At 46.6% G+C, this 21,598-nt stretch overlaps 2 protein-coding genes across 6 annotated transcripts in view; one reads left to right on the top strand and one right to left on the bottom strand.

Annotated features, from left to right (window-relative positions):
• The window catches only part of LOC309329093 (lysosomal alpha-glucosidase-like), a 44,657-nt gene extending 26,544 nt beyond the window's left edge, over positions 1-18,113 (bottom strand). The window contains exons 1-5 of one of the 4 annotated variants that reach the window (XM_081839619.1): positions 18,002-18,113; positions 5,066-5,597; positions 3,269-3,414; positions 2,818-2,983; positions 920-1,016 (exon numbers count right to left, since the gene is read on the bottom strand). In XM_081839619.1, coding sequence (XP_081695745.1) covers positions 920-1,016; positions 2,818-2,983; positions 3,269-3,414; positions 5,066-5,587 — 931 coding nt within the window. In that variant the 5' untranslated portion in view covers positions 5,588-5,597; positions 18,002-18,113. Of the gene's footprint in view, positions 1-919; positions 1,017-2,817; positions 2,984-3,268; positions 3,415-5,065; positions 5,598-9,997; positions 10,107-10,248; positions 10,404-18,001 lie in introns of those variants that run through there. The other 3 variants (XM_081839618.1, XM_081839621.1, XM_081839620.1) reach the window with 3 other exon arrangements.
• Positions 10,072-21,598, top strand: part of MAFK (MAF bZIP transcription factor K) — a 31,733-nt gene continuing 20,206 nt past the window's right edge. The window contains exon 1 of one of the 2 annotated variants that reach the window (XM_081840047.1): positions 10,072-10,214. The gene's annotated coding sequence lies outside the window, so the exon portion shown is untranslated. The remainder of the gene's footprint in view (positions 10,215-21,598) is intronic. The other variant, XM_081840048.1, reaches the window with a different exon arrangement.

Raw genomic sequence — 21,598 nt, forward strand, 5'->3', positions numbered from 1 at the left:
GTTAAGCGGCTTAGCGGATCAGCTGTTAAGCGGCTTAGCGGATCAGTTGATAAACGGCTTAGTGGATCAGCTGTTAAGCGGTTTAGCGGCTTAGCGGATCAGCTGATAAGCGGCTTAGCGGCTTAGAAAAAGGGGGGGAAGGAAAAAAAACCCACAGGAACATTTTTGTCTTGCGAAGCAAGCCCATAGGAAATTCGTTTTGTGAAGCACCTCCAAAACGGAAAACCATTTCGTCTAGCAGGTTTTCCGTCTTGCGAGGCATTCGTCTTGCAGGGCACCACTGTACTTGGCCAAAAGGGTGCCTGTAGCCCTCTCAGCTGACGCAGGCCACCTGCCTCTCCCTCTCTTTTTCTACCAGCCACTCTGCAGTCTCCATGCAGTCTAAAGGCCAAATCCCTTGGAGAGAAGGTCAGAGATAAGACACAGCCAAGGAGGGTTGAGAAGCAGCTGGCTGTGAAGGCAAGGAGCCAGCAGCTGCAAGATGCGGTTAAACCGCCCAGCGGTTGCTAAAGAGCCCGCCTCACGGCAGGAAACAGATGGCTCTTGCCTCCATAAAAAGCCCCTGCTGCACCTCCAAAACTCCATTTTCCTCTGTTACTTCAAAAGCACTGACTCAGATTGGCTTCCCGCGCATCTGAAGCCCATCTGATTACCTGAAAAGCATGTGTCACCCAGAATTTTTAAAAAATACATACAAACCCCTGAAGACGAACCCACTTTGGACCACCCTCTGACTAGTTATTCAAAAGAAGTGAGCTTACAAACATTTTTCTCTTTGCTTCCAGTGAAGAGCCTGAAACTCTCTAGTTTTCTTTATTCATCGCCTTCAAGCAGATCCACATGGGCAATGCTCAGAACGTTCAGATTGGTTTAAGTATCTAAATTATTTCACCGCAAAAGGTGCCAAGGGGACACGTACCCATTGCGTTGCTGTTCAAGAGGAATACCCCATGGGAAGCTCCATCTCTCTCCATGGCAAGGTAAAAGGGGTGGACGCCGTAGAGATTGAAGGACTCCTGAAAACAAAAAGAAGTCAAGACTCATTTTCAGCCAGCACTTCATAAGAACGCAAGCAGAGCCCTGCTGGATTGGGGCCAATGGTCCAGCCCGTCCCACATCCCATTCTCACGGTGGCTGAAACCTCTTTGTGGGAAACCTGCAAGCAAAACCCAAGCCCAAGATCCCTCTCCCAGTGTCTGTAGCCAGTGTGGTGTAGTGGTTAAGAGCAGTGGACTCGTAATCTGGTGTACCGGGTTCGCTTCCCCGCTCCTCCACATGCAGATGCTGGGTGACCTTGGGCCAGTCACACTTCTCTGAAGTCTCTCAGCCTCACTCACCTGACAAAGTGTTTGTTGTGGGGGAGGAAGGGAAAGGAGAATGTTACGGCCAATTGGTGTCAAAGAAGGATAGAACTTTCTTTATGTATGCTACAACAGCAGCAAGAATACTTATTGCAAAGTACCGGAAGACACAAGATCTACCCACCCGGGAAGAATGGCAGATGAAGGTGATGGACTACATGGAACTGGCGGAAATGACTGGCAGAATCTGAGACCAGGGAGAAGAATCGGTGGAGGAAGATTGGAAGAAATTTAAAGACTATCTACAGAAACACTGTAAAATTAATGAATGTTAGAAGGATGTTGGAATGAAGTTATGTGGTTTTAGCAGAAATGTTATAAGGGTTTAGGAAAAAATAGACTGCTAATTGGTGAAAGGAGAGAAAGTAAAGTTACATTATATTAAGATAAATTACAGAACAAAAATTGGAAAAGATGGAAAGGATTTGCTGAAATAACTAACTGAACTAGAATACAAAAAAGGGAGGTGTGAGGAGGTCAAGGAAACAAGCAAATGAAAGACAAGTTGTGGGAAGATTAGCTGTGGGGTTTTTTTTGTTTTGTTTTTCTTATTCTTCTTCCTTATTGTGATGCGTTGTTTTGTTTTTGTTTGATATGGTGTTTTTACTTTTTCTTTTTGTAACCTTTAAAATTTTAATAAATATTATCTAAATTCAAAAAAAAAAAAAAGGAAAGGAGATTGTTAGCCACTTTGAGACTCCTTTGGGTAGTGATAAAGCGGGATATCAAATCCAAACTCTTCTTCTCCTGCTGTGGCTCAGGGTCCTGCTTGCAGATAGCCCAATAGATGCCTCTGGTTGGCCACTGTGAGAACAGGATGCTGGACTAGATGGGCCATTGGCCTGATCCAACAGGCTCTTCTTGGGTTTAGAGAGGCAGCCAAACATGACAGTCCAGCATCCTGCTTCCCACAGTGGCCAACTGGATGCCTCCAGGAAGGCTACAAGGAGGAGATGGAAGGCAATCATTGAATGCGCCTCCCTGGGTTTGCCTGGTCACAAAGCCACCTAACTTCATGGCCATCAACTGTGGCAGCAAGTTCCACAAGTTAAGTATATGTATGGAGCAGAACTTTCTTGCCCCTTCCCTGGGTCACATTTACGGAGGAGCGATGGTTCTGACAGGTGTCGGTGATTACAAACATGGGGCCTTATGGGAACATTGGCTCGTGGGGCAAACAGCCACTTTGGGGGAGGAGGGAATTTTAAATAGGAAGGCAACCTGAAGGGGGTAAGGTTAACCCAACCGAGGTCCTGAATTGAATTGGGGACTCAGCAGTTGTTATTAATCAACTTTTTAAAAAAAAAAGCATGGGAGAATCTGATCCATCTTTGGCCATTCAAACATGTAAGGAAACAATGAAAGAAGAGAGAACATTTGACCAGGGAGGCAGCAATAAAGCTACAGCATGACTGAAAATAGTTAATCCCCCCCCCCAATCTTGCATAAAAGGTACCGTAGGAGGGACATCTCGGGCCCAGAAGGTCAGGGTGTTCCACTCCAGACTATGCAAGAAGTTGCTTCGATGTTCCCCCAGTCCATAAATGAATGTGGATGGAAGGACTGTAGAAATCTGCAGAAACTGATCAGCAAAGAACAAGGGAGCCACTGTTGTGTTCAACCTAAATAAGAGAGGGGAAGAGATGTTAGGAAGGACAGGTGACGAGAAAAAGGCTGCTTACAGACGTTTCCCCTTGCCAAAAGTGTTTCTGGTCCTCATGGCTGAACAGAGAGAGTAGCTTTAAAATGTGGTGGGAAACTAAAGTCCAAGGGAAGGCCCCTCTTTCCAGGAGAGGTCCTGCTTTAGGCCTGTTTCACACACTACTGCATCAGCCTGGAAGCGGGACATGAATTTAAGAAGTGAATAACAAACACATAAATTTAGAGAGGAAGAGACGGATTCTTACAGCACGGTCCCTGAAGATTTCCGCTTCACAATCAACCCAAAGGGCTCCTTGGAGAACTCAATGGTGTACAATGGATTCTCTGCTCTCTTGGTTGCTGGAGGAACATCAAGGGGCACTTCATACCGAGGCTTTGTGGCATCAGTGATCTACAAAAAGGGGACACATAGACACACCCAGGTAAGTGGGAGGCGCAAGACACCGTGAATTGTGCCAAGGGCTCAAGCTGAGGCCAGGATCCTAAAGCTGCATGTGAGAGCGAAAGAAGGTCTCCAATTGCAACCACTTAAGACAGCTTCTGCCAACCTGAGGTCTTCCCAGTGCCTTGGCCACAATGTCCATCCGCCCCAGCTAGCATGGCTGTGCTGAGTGGGGCGGATGGGAGAGGCTGTCTCCGACAGCTGACATCGAATAAATTATAAACAGAATGTACAGTACGGTCGCATCTTGTGCAGGGGTAACGCAGGGATGGAGTGTATACACAAAAACATGTATACTTGAACTACTCCCTTGGAACTCCCCCCCCCCAATCCCTCCAGCAAGGCAGAGAGCTTAAAAGCTCTTTCTGCACCCAACTTGTGTACAATTGATATGCACAATTTCAACCAGTCGGCTTTCAATCGCACAAGGTTGAAATCACACGAGTAAATTGGGCGTTAAGTTGTGGCTGTACTGCATTGATTGTAAATGTAATGTGTTTGTGTTAATGTATCTATGTTTGTTTTAAGATGTGTTGTCAGTTGTCTGGAGTCCTTTGGGTAACGTGCAACTACCAAGTATTCATTACCATTCTTATTATTATTAATGAATATGAATGAATATGAATGATAATAATGATAATAATGATAATTATGATGGTGATAATAATATTAATAATATCACCAGGCTGATGAAGGCTGACTGAAGACCAGCAGCCTGATGAGGCGGGCACGGTTAGCTTTCAAAAGCATTTTTCATTGCGCAAAACTAGCATTTCCTGCATGTACAAATCTCCCATTTTCCACTGCCTCTCTCCCTTCCGAATGCACATCCAGCATGAACATCAGGGTATGTGGGAAGTCAGATCACTGGCCCATCAGTTTTGTCTCCTCACAGACTAGGGTTTCAGGAAGGGGTTTTCCCCAGCCCTACCTGCAGAAGCTGGGGATTAATCCTGGGAACTTGTACACCCCAAGCAGATACTCCACCACTGAGGTATGCCCTTTCTCCTCTTCCCCAAGGCCCCTGCCCTGAAGGGTTCGTTGCGCACCAGCTGAAAATAGCAGAGCTGATCTGGGTGGGGAGCCAGTGCACGCCCACCCTCAGATGTTTTGAGAATACAACTCCCAGAATCCCTGTCCACTGGCCATGCTGCAAGGGGCTGGTGGGAGCTGGAGTCCAGCAACTGATTCTCCAGCCCTGGAATAGACAGCATGCAGAATCGAACATATGGCTCACGTTTTGGGAGCTAGTGAGAAATCTTTGCCTGTTTTCATTTCAGTGCACCGTAAACTACTTGAATATCACTGAATATCGTGATTTATCATTTAATCTAGCACAGGAGCAGTGAACTTGTTGCTCTCCAGAAGTTGTCGGGCTCCAACTCCCATCAGCCCCAGCCATCATGGTCAATGGTCAGGCATAACAGGAGCATGGCAACATCTGGAGGGCCCCTGGTTGCCCAACCCTAGCATACAGACTGGTAAAATGTGTGCCCCTCGTGGGCTGACAGCCCATTCCCAGCTCCCTTGTGAAGGCTCAGTAGGATTAAAAGTGGAAAACGACAGCTCTGGGAGCAATAACTCATAGGAAACGACTCGCCTTGACATGCAGCCGGGCATCTGTTTCAAACTCCACGCTGAGCTGCAGCTTCTCAACATCTCTTGGGTAATAGGTCTTTGCCTTCCTGGTCAGAAATCCTTGCACTCCCAGCTCAGTCTCATTCAGGCTGCCCAAGGTGTAGCTGGGGAAGTCAGGCGGGTAGAAGCACCAGGGTACCCCCCTCTCGCTGCCCGAAGGCCAGTCACCATCGACGAAGCAGCATCCCCGGGCCTCGCACAGCTCCCGCGTCACGACTGTGCTTCTCTCCGGGAAACAGTCAAAGCGGAGGCTTTCTGGGATGGAGACGCACTTGGTCAGGGGTGGCGTTCCGTGCTGAACCCACCAGATCTGCCCGAGAACCCAGACGGTCACCCCACTAAGCAGGGTGGCCACTGTCAGGAGGCCCCCACCCAGCCACCAAGCGGACAACTTCTGATGACACAACGGTTTCCCATCAGTGGCCTCCTCTCCGGATTCTGTGATCTGGGGGACGTCTGCTGTCAGCTTCTGATAGGACTTCATTTTCTGCGTGCTGGAAGGAGAAAGGAAGAAGAAACCCACTGTGACAATATTTCTCTTATTCACAACCACAGGAACTGAGGAAATAAGCGCAGAATGTTATCCACCAACACCCAAGTAACTTTGACATTAGACTACTGTGATGCACTGTACAAGAGATGGCCTTTGAAGACTATTCGGAAAGTTCACACAGCCAAAAGTGCAGCTGCTGAACTGTTGACTGGATCAATAAAACTGAGCACATCTTGCCAGTTTTTAAACAGCTTCCCTAACTGCCAGCATCTTTCACAAGCGTGGAAACTGAACATGAGCCTATAGAGCTGTTTAAGATCTTTAATTCCAAGTGTGGTTTTTAGGCTTTAAAACAAGGATGGGAAACCTGTGAACCTCCAAACATTATCGGACTTCAACTGCCATCAGCCCCAGCCAGTGTGGCCAATGCACAGGGATGATGGGAGTTGTAGTACAACAAAAATTTCTGGAGGAGTACAGGTTCCCTATTCCTGCTATAGTAACTGACACAACGAAAGTAGGAAATTAAGCAGAGTGTCCTAAGAAGCAGTTTTGGTACGTGTGGTTTTTAACTTGTTCGTAAAAGATCTAGAGTTACAGGTGAGAAATGAGGTGGTCACATTTGCTGACGGTACTAAATTGTTCAGGGAAAAGCCCCAAAATGACTTTTCCAAACTGAGTGAATGGGTGGTAAACATGAATGCCAATCAATGTAAACAAATGTAAGGTGCTGCATGTCAGGACAAAAAAAATAATAATTTCACATTTAAGATTTAAAAAGTCAGTGGCTGACCAGGAATGAGATGGGCCATTGGCCTGCTTATGTCCTTATGTTAGCATCTCGATACCCTACTTGGTTTTACCAGTCTTGAGGGCAGCAGCTTTAAAAAGCAACATATATACACACGTCAGACAACCTTGCAGTCAACCTGTGCTTCCTTATTTACTGCAGCTAGGCTCACCTCTTGGGAGAGCTAAAACAAATCCATCTCCCCAACCAAACCTCCATGTGTTTGTGCTTGATAATGGTAACAGCAGGAAGGAATAAAGCCTTCCGCCTTGCAACTGTTGGATGGCACTACTGCAAACTTCCTTTATGGTCCAGCTCTCACTTCCATACATAGAGCTGGACCATAAAGAAGGCTGATTACCAAAGAATAGATGCTTTTGAATTACAGTGCTGGAGGAGACTCTTGAGAGTCCCATGGACTGCAAGAAGATCAAACCTCTCCATTCTTAAGGAAATCAGCCCTGAGTGCTAACTGGAAGGACAGATCCTGAAGCTGAGGCTCCAATACTTTGGCCACCTCATGAGAAGAGAAGACTCCCTGGAAAAGACCCTGATGTTGGGAAAGATGGAGGGCACAAGGAGAAGGGGAAGACAGAGGACGAGATGGTTGGATAGTGTTCTCGAAACTACTAACATGAGTGTGACCAACTGCGGGAGGCAGTGGAAGACAGGAGTGCCTGGCGTGCTCTGGTCCATGGGGTCACGAAGAGTCGGACATGACTAAACGACAACAACCACCGCCACCGCAAACCTCCTAGAATAAGCTCTTGTATTTGTTTTTAGCAGAACACCATGAGCTGGATTCCGTGGTTCCTGCATTCTTAGCTGTGGCAAACAGTAATGCTGTTTGCTTTTTAGAGCCTGAGTTGTTTTTTGTTGCGCAACAATTGTTAATTATTCCTGCCTGCTTTTTTAAAAAAACATTTTTATTTGAAACATGTGTTTTTAAATTTTTTTGTGCACTGCCTGGAGACTGACTGGTATTTAGGAAACAGCAAAAAAATTGATGATGGTGATGATAAAGTAAAAGCCTGCCTACTAACAGAACAATTTGTAAGTGTCCTTTCCATGCAACAGAAATAACTTCTGAATAGACCTGAAGTAACTTCTGAGTAGACCTGCACTGGCTCTGCTTTAAGTTTCATAGAATTTGCCCACCCCACCCCCCCTATATACAGGACCACACAGAAAAGCCATTATTGCAAGGTGCAAAATTCAGCACTATCACTCTAGGGCAGAACTTGCTACCTTTCCCCCAATCAGGGCTCTTGAACACACTCTGTCTCTGTTTTTCAGGCATTGTTCAATATCTCTCCCACACCCCCTTTGATTTATTTGATCTCACTGTGGAGAAATAGAAAGCGAAAGTGTTTTCGTGCTTTCCTACTGTGGCAACAATCCAAAATGATTGTTTTAAAGCTTTTTTAGAGGAGGAATTCAAATATGCAGACATCCCAAACCAATCTGATTTAATCAAACGAAACAAACGTCACATAAATGAACAGGGGTGGGTGGGGGAGTGTCTGTTAGTTATACTACATAGAAAAGGGTACTGAGCAACCTTAAAAGACTGGCAGAACTCAGTTTACGTCTAAAAAGAGTCGTATAAGACTATACTGCTATTGTGAAAGAACAAATAAGAGACCCCTTCATTAGATCTATGAATTGTTATTCTCACTTGGCAGATTTTACACAGAATTGTAGAGCTGGAAAGGAACCCAAGGGCCATCTAGCCCAACCCCCTGCAATGCAGGAATCTCAGCTAAAGCATACATGACAGGTGGCCATCCAAGCTCTGCTTAAAAACCTCCAAGGAAGGAGAGTCTACCACCTTCTGAGGAATTCTTACTGTCAGAAAGTTCTTCCTAGCATTTAGTCAGAATCTCCATACTTTTCTGTTTGGATCCCACCCTCCAAAGCAGCAGAAAAAGGTTTCTCCATTTTCCATGTGACATCCCTTTAGATATTTGAAGATGGCACTCATATCTCCCCTTAACCCAACTCCATCAACTGTTCCTCATAAGGCTTGATTCTCTGGCCCTTTATCGTCTTGGTCACCCCACTCTGCACACATTCCACCTTGCCAATATCCTTCTTAAATTATCATGCCCAGAACTGGACAAAGGACTCCAGGTGGCGGTTTGAACATAACTTGTGCACACAAAGAAAAATGTTGCAAACAGCAGGCTGATTTGTACTAATACTACTACTAATAATAATTTATTATTTAAATCTAGCCCATCTGGCTGGGTTTCCCCAGCCACTCTGGGCGGCTTCCAACAGAATATTAAAATACAATAGTCTATTAAACATTAAAAACTTCCCTAAACAGGGCTACCTTCAGATGTCTTATAAAAGTCTGGTAGTTGTTTTTCTCTTTGACATCTGGTGGGAGGGCGGGTGCCACTACGGAGAAGGCCCTCTGCCTGGTTCCCTGTAACTTGGCTTCTCGCAGGGAGGGAACCGCCAGAAGGCCCTCGGCACTAGACCTCAGTGTTTGGGCAGAACGATGGGGGTGGAGATGCTCCTTCAGGTATACAGTGGTGCCTCGCAAGACGAAAAGAATCCGTTCCGCGAGTCTCTTCGTCTAGCGGTTTTTTCGTCTTGTGAAGCAAGCCCATTGACGGCTTAGCGGATTAGCGCTATTAGCGGTTTAGCGGCTTATCGGATAAGCGGCTTAGAAAAAGGGGGGGAGGGGGAAAAAACCCGCAGGAACTCGCAATACATTTTCGTCTTGCGAAGCAAGCCTATAGGAAATTCGTTTTGCGAAGCACCTCCAAAATGGAAAACTCTTTCGTCTAGCGAGTTTTCCGTCTTGCGAGGCATTCGTCTTGCGGGGCACCACTGTACTGGACTAAAGCTGTTTAGGGCTTTAAAGGTCAGCACCAGCACTTTCAATTGTGTTTGGAAATTCACTGGGAGCTAGTGTAGGTCTTTCACTGTAATTGACAGCAGCGCTTCAATAGCCCTGGCAATTGCTATTATTTTGGCCATCTGTTATGGATGCCTTAGCTGAGACCCCTGCATTGCTTGGGGGGGGGTTGAACCTTGGGTTCCCTTCCAACTCTACAATTCCAAGGTAATAATGTATCTGATGTGGCTTCTACCCCCGCCTTCCAAACACCAACCTTAAAGTCTCTTCCTCCGCTCCCCCTCCCTTCAACAGAAACAAAACCATCAGGAAACACATGCGCCTTGCCGACAGAGACCACCCAGCTCTTCCCCCGCTTTTCCCGCGCTTCCTTCCCCCGCATGAATGAACATTCTTCAGTGGGCGTGGCTACGCCAAGTACGGCGGGTGGGTGGGAGCCAGGAAAGAAGAGCCGGGAGGAGGAGGGAGAGAAGCAGGAGCGAGAGGGCGTGTCTTTGGCTCCCTTGCCCCGCCCCAGGCTCGCTGACGTCTACCGTGGCGAGGCTCGGGTGACCACCCGTCCCCGGAAAGCGGCCCGAGCCCCGATTGGCTGGGCGGCTGGAGAGGGAGGAGGAGCTTCGGCGCGCGCTTGTTGCTGCCGCTGTTCTCCCTCCCGGCCTCCCCTCCCCTCCCCTCCCTCCCTCCCTCCCTCCTTCCCGTCCCCGATGGGGGCGGGGAGGAGAACTTGACTTTCACTCACTCGCGGCACGCGCGCGCCAGGGAGAGGAGGCCAGAGCGAGGCCGCTGCGCTGAGGGGAGGCGAGGCGCGAGCCCGGCCGGCCGTTGCGAGGCCCCTTCGCCAGTTTTCGCCTCACGCTTCTCTTGTCCGGCGGGTAGAAGGGGGAGGGAAGAGTAGCCGCGGGTGCGCGCGCGCGCTCCCGCCCCCCCTCCCCGCGCTCCCGCCCGCCTAGTCCAAGGTAAGGCAAACGAGCGACTGACTGGATGACTGACTGACTGACTGGAGTGGCGGCGGCGGCGGCGCGGCTTTGTTGTTTCGTGAGGGGAAGAAAAACAGAGGCGAATTCGGTTGGACCGCTGAGGGGACGGAGGGAGGTCCGGGATTGGGCCGCGCGCTGGGCCGGCTCGCGCATGCGCCGCCTTGTGGAAGGGAGGGGGAGGAGCCTAGATGGGAGGGGTCAGAGAGAGAGAGGGAAAAGAGGCTGAAGGGAGGAATTTGCTGAGTCATTGCTGGAGCCAAGCACGTGGTGGCAAAATAGAGTCTGCCACGCCATATCTATCTATGTAGGTATGAAGTTCTCTCTCTCCTCTTCCCTGCCCCTGTGGGGATCAGAGTTTGTTTGACTTTTAGAAGACATCTGAAAGCAGCCCTGTTTAGGGAAGCTTTAATGTTTAATAGGTTATTGTATTTTAATATTGTGTTGGAAGCCGCCCAGAGTGGCCCCTGTGTGGATCAGAGTTTGTTTGACTTTTAGAAGACATCTGAAGGCAGCCCTGTTTAGGGAAGCTTTAATGTTTGATAGGTTATTGTATTTTAATATTCTGTTGGAAGCCACCCAGAGTGGCTGGGGATACCCAGCCGGATGAGTGGGGTATAAATATTATTATTATTATTATTATTTTGGGAGGGGAAGCTGGTCCATTAGTGTGTGTGGGGTGCTGCCTGTCAACTTTAGCCCACCACCCCACCTCGCCCTCACCCCATTTGCTTGTTTGCAGCTAACCATCACGGGGCGCTCACCCATCCTCCTTAGAATCATACAGTCATACCTCGGGTTGAATACTCTTCGAGTTGAGCGTGTTCGAGTTGCGCTCGGCGGCAACCCTGAAGTAACGGAGTGCGTTACTTCCGGGTTTCGCTGCTTGCACATGCGCAGAAGCTCAAAATGACGTCACACGCATGCACAGAAGCAGCAGAAAGCGATGCGCGTGTGCGCAGACGTGCCATTGCTAGTTACGTTTGCTTCTAGATGCGAACGGGGCTCCGGAACGGATCCTGTTTGTATCTAGAGGTACCATTGTATAGCGTTTTTATCCTGCCCCTTCAACATAGGTTTATGTTCACAGGTGTCTAGCAGATTAGTAACAAACATACTAAACAGTTTATTCATGATGATGAATAAACAAAGCACACATACTGAAGTTGGGATAGCTTAGTCAGGGTTGTGGGTTTGAGACCCTTGTTGGGCAAAAGATTCCTTCCTTGCGGGGGGGGGGGTTGGACTAGATTATCTTTGTGGTCCTTTACAACTCTACAATTATATGATTCTACGAGGCTAATTGGGATGCGGGTGGTGCTGTGGGTTAAACCACTGTGCCTCTTGGGCTTGCTGATCGAAAGGTTGTGGTTTGAATCCCCATGACAGGGTGAGCTCCCGTTGTTCAGTCCCAGCTCCTGCCAACCTAGCAGTTTGAAAGCATGTCAAAGTGCAAGTAGATAAATAGGTACCACTCTGGTGGGAAGGTAAACAGCGTTTCCGTGTGCTGCTCTGGTTTCTCCAGAAGCAACTTAGTCATGCTGGCCACATGACCCGAAAAAACTGTCTGCGGAAGTGGACAAACGCCATCTACCTCGGCCTTTAAAGCGAGATGAGCACCGCAACCCCAGAGTTGTTCACGACTGGACTTAATTGTCAGGGGTCCCTTTACCTTTTATGAGGCTAATACAGCAAATTCAACCAACAAACTTAAAACAGCAGCAACCAATACAAATAAACTGTAAAATTGAACTGCTCTAAGTTAGTGAATGCTTACATTAGCAGCTCTTAAAAGCCTTGTGAAATTGAAATAATGACTATAATTTCAATGGAAATACATTTTGTTGTGGTGAAGAACAATGTGGCCAGGTGACCTGACTGCTGCTCAGCTGTTAATGGGCACCTTCAATACCTCCCTTGGTCTTCCTTCTTCTGATTTCTTCTTTACATTGTACTTGAATGGGGCAGCCCTTCAAATACATGACTGCTTCAGATTCAGATACAGGGGACTGTCCTCTGAGAAGGAGGACACATAGTCACTGTAGCCTGTTTTGTGTAAGGCTATTTTATGCTCACGAAATGTTGCTGCTGTTCAAATTGGCAAACGGTAAAGTATCTATATAAATATATTTATTGCACACCCGAGCAGTTCAAGAAGTCAGAAGGCAAGACTTTATCTCTCTTATATTATTCACTGTAATAATATTTTCTATTTCATTTGTCTCCCAACTGCTCTTGAAGAAGCTAAGGATAACATACACACAGCCATGCCCGCCCCCTGCTCTGAACCTCCAAATTTTGCAACAACTCTGGTGCTTGTCAAAAGGAGAGTGACAAAAATTGGGAAGGGCATTGAGACAAGGTCCTGTAAGGAAAGGGTAAAGCAGTTTAGAAAAACAATAATAATTATATTTGTATACTGCCCTTCATCCATAGATCAGAGGGCAGTTCACAACATCAAAATGCAAAACAAGAACATAATAAAATGTTCAGCCTGTAGAAGATATTATGAAGAGGTAGTCTGACAGCCTTCTTAAGATATTGGAAAGCTGTCAAACAGATCACAAAGCAAAGGATGCGGATGAACTTCTTGACCACACAAGCTGTTTGATAGTTGAATAGACGGCTTGCAATGTGGCAGACTTTCTATTACAAGATTTTACACACAGGCTGGGTGGTCGGTCACCTATCAGGGATGCTGTAGCAGTGACCTTCCTGCACCAGCAGGGGCTTGGACTGGATGACCTTTGACGCCCCTTCCGATGCATATTTTTGGCTTAGAGAATGGTCCATGGTCATCAGGGAGCATCCTGACTTAATGGGGAGCTGACCTATGCCCACCTGGTCCTAGCTTGTCACACTAACTGCTACACCATACATACAATATTCTGTATAAAATACTTCTTAACTACAACTACCACATTGTAGAACTGCATAAACAACCTGCATATATGATTGTTGCATGTTCTTGGTCTCTTAGGTAAAAACACAAATGTCACACCAGCTCGGATACCGCTTTCACTGCCTACCCCTACATGGTTATGTGAATCATTTTGTGGTTCAGAGACACCATAAAAGGGGGCAAAGGGAGAAACCCTATTATCTTCCAACTTACAGATGTCTCTGTAGGGCACATGGAGGTGATACCTAAGTAATTTCAAGCAAATAGCTAGTTTTATGCCTGTGTGATATATGTGTGCGCCTGTAGAAGCTTGTGAGAGCAGAGACCTACCATTTTGCTTACGTTATACTGTGAAGCATTAGATGGATTAGATTTTCTGACACCTTAAAAGTGCAACACTTAGTGGCATGTGAAATGTCTCCCCTCTATTGGCAGGTTGTGAACATCAGCAGGTACATGTTTGTAAGCAGTGGTGCACCTGTTTGCATTTCATGGCCTCTTGGCCCCACTGTTTACAAAAACTCAGTTTGTTCATAGCCATGTGCCCGTGTGGCTATATTTTATATATGCACCGTGTAATCTTATAACTTATACAATGAACTGGATTCTGGTCTATGAAATTACTCTATTTATGATGTTTAGAGCTGAGCTTATGTAGCCAAAAAGACACTGTTCATGCACGGGGGGGGGGGGGGGTGCGCGCATCACAGCTGACATGGGGTAAACCCCAGACCCATCCATCAGAGTCTATGTTTCCTCTTTGGTGGGGTGATGGAAGGAGCATATCACAGGCAACGTTTTGTTGCAGGTGCCATTTGTGCTGCAATTACAGTGGTACCTCGGGTTACATACACGTCAGGTTACATACGTTTGAGGTTACAGACTCCGCTAACCCAAAAATAGTGCTTAAGGTTAAGAACTTTGCTTCAGGATGAGAACAGAAATTGTGCTCCGGCGGCGTGGCAGCAGCAAGAGGCCTCATTAGCTAAAGTGGTGCTTCAGGTTAAGAACAGTTTCAGGTTAAGTACGGACCTCCGGAACGAATTAAGTACTTAACCCGAGGTACCACTGTACAGGTAACTCGCAATTTCAGTGCATTTCACTTTAAGCACTTGGCGCGCGCGCGCGCACACACACACACACACACATATACGGGGGGGGGGGAACTTTGGCAATCCCACCCGCCATTGCGCCCAGTGTGTTTTGACTATACACGATTTTGGATTTACTCATTCTCTGCGGATTGTGACCCCGGAATAAATTGAGAGTATATTGCTAATCCAAAGCCACTTTTTTGCAACAAATTAACATGGTTACATTTCTGGATACCTTTATGTTTGATGAGTGTGTGAGCAGGAATTTATATATTCTTGTTTGCTACTAGTGGAATCTACCTGATGCCCCTGAGTCTAATAGTGTTAAAACCAAGGACACTCCTGGTTTCATGTCTCACCGCAGCCCTCCAATCAATTCAGTTCATCAGTCTCACTTTCAGTAGTCAGGGGAATAACCATACCAACCTGCCTTATGGGAAGGCCGAGAATGATGAATATGTGAAGGGCTGGGGGAGTTATATTGGAATTTATTTAGTGCCCGAGGGGCTGTGACATTCACAACTTGCCGCATAGGTTGCACATGCATGAGCAGTTGTGCGATGTGGGTAGGTTGGTGTGAAATCTATTCTGGACTTTCTTATAGTAAGTTTAAATGTTGTTTTGTTTTTCACGGATGAATGTGTAATTGTACTTTAGGAGTAGAATGAGCTCCAGTACTCTGCTTGCGGTCGGGGAAGTTTGGCTTTGGGTTCGAGGAATTTCAGCCTTGCCGAATGAGTCGGCAGATTAACTCCTTTTAGGGACTCTGGATATGAGGTGCCTCTGAGTCATTGTGCTCTTTGCACTTTCAGTGGTAGCATGCATGCATCCTGGCCAGCTAACCTCAGATGAGTCCATTCAGCAAAATCTAATCTCCATGCATCTTGATGGCATGCACAGCAGGCTTTGGTAGTTTGTGGGAAGCATGCAGCAGACACCGGTGGAGGGAAGTCGCTTGAACTGGGTTCTGCAGCAGTGGAACCTATTGCAAAAGAAAAGGGAGTTTCGCTTTCCTCAAATCATTTAATCTCTGCAATCTGTGAACTACTGTGGACTGCTTTAATTGGCCATGCCTCCTTATGACAGCTCATAGTTGAAATTCTCAACTAGGGAGTCTATCTTAATCATATGTTCTCACAGGGCCACCAGGGAGACTTCCAAAAATCTCATGGGATTCAAATAAAAATGATTCAGTGAATACTGGCACAGTGAGGGCCAATATAACTTGCCCACTGGTTTAATATTGGTGCAGTATACTGCTTCCTTACTGGTTAGACAATGGATGGGCAGTTAGTGACCTGAGAACTCCTTGCAGGCTCCTCTGCTGATTTCTCCCAAGCCAAGACACAGGCTCAGGGCTCTCCACTCTCCAGTGTGAGCATAGCCTTTGCCAGAGTTTATGCCTCTTATGCACTTTCGCTTATGCACCCTGATAGATTAACATGTGTAAGATAATGGGAGAACGAAACCAAAGCATCTGTTGCTGCTCTTGTGGGAGAGAAGGGGATTAAAGAGCCCTTTCCCCGTGTCTTGCTCCTACAGGAAAGCATCCCTATGGAAAGTAAACATGGCTGGCATTGTAACTTTTGGTCAGGTCAGCTTATGATCTCCATTACAGTTCTGAGAGGGGTTAGCTAGAAAAGCAACCATTATTTGTCATGTGTAGACATGATTAAGCATAGAGTTGTTTTAGGTCCACTAAAGGACTTGCAGAAACCCAGAGGGCTTCAACGTTGTTGTTTTTTGAATAACAGCTCTCCAGGCTTTTCAAAGTCTCAAAGTTTCAAAAATGGTCAGCCTAAAAAATGGAGCTGCTGTTTGAGAATCATAATAGGATATGTGGAGTAGGGCTTTGTGTATTTTACAACCAGCCTGTCCAGAATACAGGCCGGAGTATCTTGTATGAGAGGGAGGATAGGCTGCCGTGGGGGGGGTGTGTGTGTGTGCTCTTTTTAAAAAAAAAGTTAGGAAAGAAGTAGATATTTGGGGAGGGAGAACTTTCTGTGAATTCCACCATCTTTCGTTTAGACCAGTTATAAGGACCTGCCAGATGTTGTGGGACAACTCTTGTCATCTATTACCATGGGCAGTGCTGGCTGGGACTGATGAGAGTTGCCTTCCTGATGTTCGTAGACATCCACCGGTTTTCTGTCTCTGCTTTAGATAATAGAGTGTCCAATAAGTCTGACACTCTGCTGTGACTAGAAACTTGGCTGTGCGCTAAGAAAGATGGTGGGGAAATGGAAAGCAACCTCTGGGTTGAGAGCATTCCCCTGACAAGAGACCAAAGTCTGTTGTGAAGAGCAGCAGGCACATTTTGCACCTGGCTATCGGCCACTTTCAGCCAGATGCCAGGACGGTGCCTGACGTCTCCACCATGTGGATGTGCATGCCTGGGGATCATTTGATCTTGACTTGTTTTCACACACTAGCAACACATCTGTAGAATTCTATCCATTACATCTTATCTGCACAATCAGAATGAATTTCAGGAACCAAAAAGTCATACAGTGGTTCCTTCAGTTAAGAACTTAATTCGTTCTGGAGGTCCGTTCTTAACCTGAAACTGTTCTTAACCTGAGGTACCACTTTAGCTAATGGGGCCTCCTGCTGCCGCCGCGACGCTAGCGCACGATTTCTGTTCTCATCCTGAAGCAAAGTTCTTAACCCGAGTTACTATTTCTGGGTTAGTGGAGTCTGTAACTTGAAGCGTCTGTAACCCGAGGTACCACTGTATTGAAAAATATAACTTTCAAGCCGTTCGGCCCAAAAATGGCAACCAGGCATTCTGTTTTGGCAACTGTAACCTTGGTATGTGGTGCTGTTCGGCGCCTAGCTTATATATCTGAGTTTCTAACACTGGAAGAGAGATGGGAAGGGTTTCGAACGGCACCCGTTGGGTTATCTTGGCAAGCCAAGAGTCTTTCTGCTTCAGCCCCATCACCTATAAAATGGTGCTACACATGCTTTACTTTACTTTACATGTAAGCAGAACCCTGCAGGATCACACTAGGCATCTGTTTAGGCCAGAATCCTGCTTCCCATGGCATTCATTTGGATGTACCTCAAGAGCTCACAAGCAGCGCTCAAAGGCAGCAGCCGTCTCCCACTGTTGCCCCTAGCAACTGACATTCGGGGCACGCTACCTCTGAACATGGAGGATCGAAATAACCACTGATAGTTGTTGATTGATGTATCCTCCGTGAATGACCAAGGTAACTGCGTGAAGCACTTTAAGCACACGCACAAAAAAGCACAACCTGTGCTAACAATGCCAATTCGTTAGACGCTAGAGGAACTCCCCCTTCCCAGTTGTAGAACTGAGATGCTTCCAAACACAAAATCACTTCAAGCAATCCGAAACTTTCTCCTTCCTGTTTTCCAAAGCTGCTCCTCTTCTTTCAAAACTAAGCAAGGGGGAAATTGTCTTAGGGGGAACGTCCTAAGAAAAGAGACCTTTGCAAATCAGGAATTAGCTAAGCAAGCAAAAATCCTTATGCCAAGGGCAGGCCATAGAGGACCTCTGTTATTTGGCTGCCTCTCACACACACGATTCTGCTTCCCTTCAATCTCCTTGCTGGCTTCTTTTTTTAAAAAAAGGTTCTTGGAAGTAGAGAAAGAAGCAGAAAATAGAGTATTCCATCCTCTTAAGGTGGAAAGTTTGTGCCTCTTTTTGTGGATGGGATTCTGAGGCCCTCTTGTTTTGACACTGCAGCCCTGCTCAAACCACTAGCCCAGTCAGCCTGATGTGGTTTAGTATTTAATTCATTTACCTTGCTGCTTCTGCACCGGCAAAACCCGCAACTTGCTGGCCTGCTTGCTGTGTTTTCTTCCTTCCGTGTACAAGCTGTAATGCAGCGAAGCCTTCCTTCTTGCAGTCACTTCCTAAACATGATGGACACCCGTGTTACCCAATAGCAGTGCACAGTATCAGCAGAGCCGTAGGCAAGGGATAATTAACCCTATTTTCTACCTACAGAGAGACCAAATGAGCAAGTGGAAAAAGGGGGTTGCTGAAACCTGGACTTTGTCACAGATAAAATTGTTTTGGAACGGATTGCATCAGAAAAGCAAAGAGCTGAGCTGGGCTTTGTGAAATGGTTTAGTGGCTTCAGATTAACTTAGAAAGGGTCTCGGCGGCAGCGGTATTTCATAAGAGCAACGGTTCTAGAGATTGCATTATTTTCAGTTTTGCAGCCTTGGCTGTATTGAGAGTTTCATGGTGGTGGAAGAAACCACAGCTGCCCCCTCCACTTTATGGAAGCTATAAAAGATTAAGGGCTAGGAAACTGCATTATTAATGCCGTGTGGCAGCACATGCTGATGACATTTGCAGCATCTTCAAATGAACTCTTAGTGTGTTGTGTTTCATGCTAGTGAGATTTGCAGTAGTGATAACTTGTCTTGTGCTGCCTGAACTCACTCTCCAGTTCTGGTTGAGCTGTGAGTCTGCAAGGTGCTGACCATCAAACCTGGAGCAGCAGTTGTTCAGCGTCTGGAGAGCTCCTGGGGAAAGGCAGCTGAACTCTTTGGTGGTCAAGCATCTATCTATGTTAAGTGAGGTTTCAAAGGCTTTAAAGCGGCAGTGCTTTGGGTTGGAGCCGCATATGGTGGCCCCAGTATTCCCTCTGCCTTTTCCATTGGGGACTCCCTGAGGAGCAAGGTGGTGGGTGAACTGATTCAGACTCATCAGCTGAAAAGCCTGGTCCGCACCTCTTGGAAGTATGATTGACAAACTCCCCTTCAAAAAGGTTCCCTTAGACCAGAGGTCGGCAAAGTTTTTGTGGCTTGGGCCGGTTCACAGTCCCGCAGATGCTGTGGTGGTCCGGAGAACGTGCAAACGCTCCTTCCGGCATGGAGGAGGCGTACGCAGCTTCCCATTGGCTGCAGGAGCTTCCTGCAGCCAATGGGAAGCCGCCCAGCATCGCAGAAGGCGGTCCCCGCTCTTTTTCATCCTGGTTTAGCGTGACGCATGGGAGTCAACCAAGCAGGCGGCAGGGGAGTCCCCGAGCAGGCAGCAGGGGTCCATGGGCTGGTTAAACGACCCCCATGTGGCCCATGGACCTTAGGTTGCTGACCCCTGCCTTAGACCCTTTCCCCACTGGATTCTCTTTTCACATCTGATCATCTACCAAGGAGCCAAATAATAGTATAGCACATTTTGGGGATGTCACAGTGTTCTGAAAACGTGACTTACATGGACTTGCGGTTGGGCCCAACCCCTACCCTGAGTGAGCAGTGGGTTCTCTTTCATAGCCCACCACACTTGATGCTCCCCTGTCATTGAGCATTGCAGGAGAAGATGTGTTGCGGTGAGCATAATGCTCGTTCAGGAAATCAGTTCACCATTATTGATCTCACTGAGGTATGCCTAACAAGCTTCTGAGGAACGCCAGGGTTCTCTAGAATACACTAAGCGCCAATACTTAAGTGTTGGGTTTTAAGAGCATAATTCTTGCTTTGAGTGTGCAAGGACCTGGGCTTCAAATTTGGAGACGCCTGTGCAAAACAGGCGAATGAGGGTTACAACCTTTTTGAAAAAGCAGAACACGTGCTTTGAATGCAAAAGGTCCCCGATTAATGGCATCTCCCATTAAAAGGACCTCTAGTAGCAGATGATGGGAAATACCTATGCTGGAGGTCCTGGAGGGCCACTTTCAGTTGGAGTAGACCAGTCTTCCCCAATCTGGCTCCCTCCAGATATTTTGATCCACCTGCTCCAGCCAATATGCTGGATGATGGGACCTGTAGTCCAAAATAATTAAAGTGCACCTGCTTTGCAAAGGCTGGTGTGAATACCAGTGGGCTTGACGAATCAATGGCCTGACCTGGTCTAAGGCAGCTTCATATATTCAGGTGGATTACACTGCCATTATCCCTGTCCATTGATAGGTCTCTTCCATAGATCTTTGCCAATCTGTGTTGTCCAAAGCACAGACATGCCTCTCCCTCTGAATTTGTTTCCCTTGTAACCAAAGACTATCTGCAGCATCTGCTTCCCAGACCACGGAAGACTCTCTGATCCCCATCCAGCCTTCTTCCAGAGAGCCGTGGTTTGGCAGAAGCCTCTCTCAGCCTCCTGCTTTGCTCCTGCCCGTTTTTCGCTGCTGGTTCTGATCACTAGGGAAACAGGGACCTGGCCAGCTGGGTGAATTCTCCCTGCTATGTAAACACTGTGACTCACCTGTTTCCCTTTTTTCCCCTCCTTCCCACCACCACCAGCAGTTCAAGGCAAATCTTTGCATATGCCCACCGTCTGTATGATTCTGATAATTGCCAATGTCCACCCTTGCTATGTTGTTGTGGGTAATGGGCTGGCCGTGTATGAGTGAGGATTGATGGAGCAGGAGAAAAAAATTGTGAAGGATAGAGTGGAAGCATCTCCCTGCAAGCAACGCTCCATGCTTAGTGTTTACTGGCCCCTGTGATTCCTTTTGTTGGACTTTGGTTAATGTGTTCATTTAAAGAAAAATACTGAAGTTTGGGATATTTTATAAAAAGTAAAATAAAAAACCTTAGGGATAACTATCTTATGTTTCCATAGAATCATAGAAATGTAGATAAAATAAAGAATAATGACTAAATCGTGATCTTTTGTCTACACGGAAGTAAGTCCCATTGTCTTCAGCAGGACTTACTTCCAGGTAAGTGTGTAAAAAATTGCAACCTAAGCAGAATGTTAGTTAAGCGCAGTGGGTCTATTTGTTTCAATTGAGGGCTTAGGTTGGAAGGTGGCAAGAGATCAATACTTTTTTGTGGGGTGGGGGAGGCAGGTATAGTTCTGCATTTAAGGACAAAGTATGACTTGGGAGACCAGAGTTCAAACCCTCACTTGACCACGAAGATCTCTGGGTAACTTTGGACCATTCACTCTCTCTCAGACTAACCTACCTCACAGGGTTGTTGTAAGGATAAAAATGGAAGAGGGGAAGAAGTGATTGTGCCACCTTGAGCTCTTTGGAGAAAATGTGGGATATAAATGTAATAATAAATGAAAATAAATAAATACATAAATAAAAATATACTACAATACAGAAATACATTTGTATTAATGGAGTAAGGTTTCCTCCCTTGGAGATTCAGTGGGAGAAAAAAATGGAATCAGGGTAAGAAGAAATGCTTAGCATTTGTCAGCTCATACTGACCAAGGCAGCGAACCACCATCATCTGTCAAACGCCATTCATCCAATCTCTGTATGTGATGCCAGATTATGAATGGTCTATTACCCTCAACGTGTAACATATTTTACCCAGGCAATCCAAAATCTGAACCCAGAGAAGCTGAATTTGTCAACCTTACAACAGTGAGGGAAGTTTTGCTCCTTACCTTGTTGAGCATGCTGTACTCTTGCCACAGGAAAGTGATATTT

Source organism: Podarcis erhardii, assembly GCF_964252035.2.
Source record: "Podarcis erhardii genome assembly, chromosome: 14".
Lineage (NCBI taxonomy): Eukaryota > Metazoa > Chordata > Lepidosauria > Squamata > Lacertidae > Podarcis > Podarcis erhardii.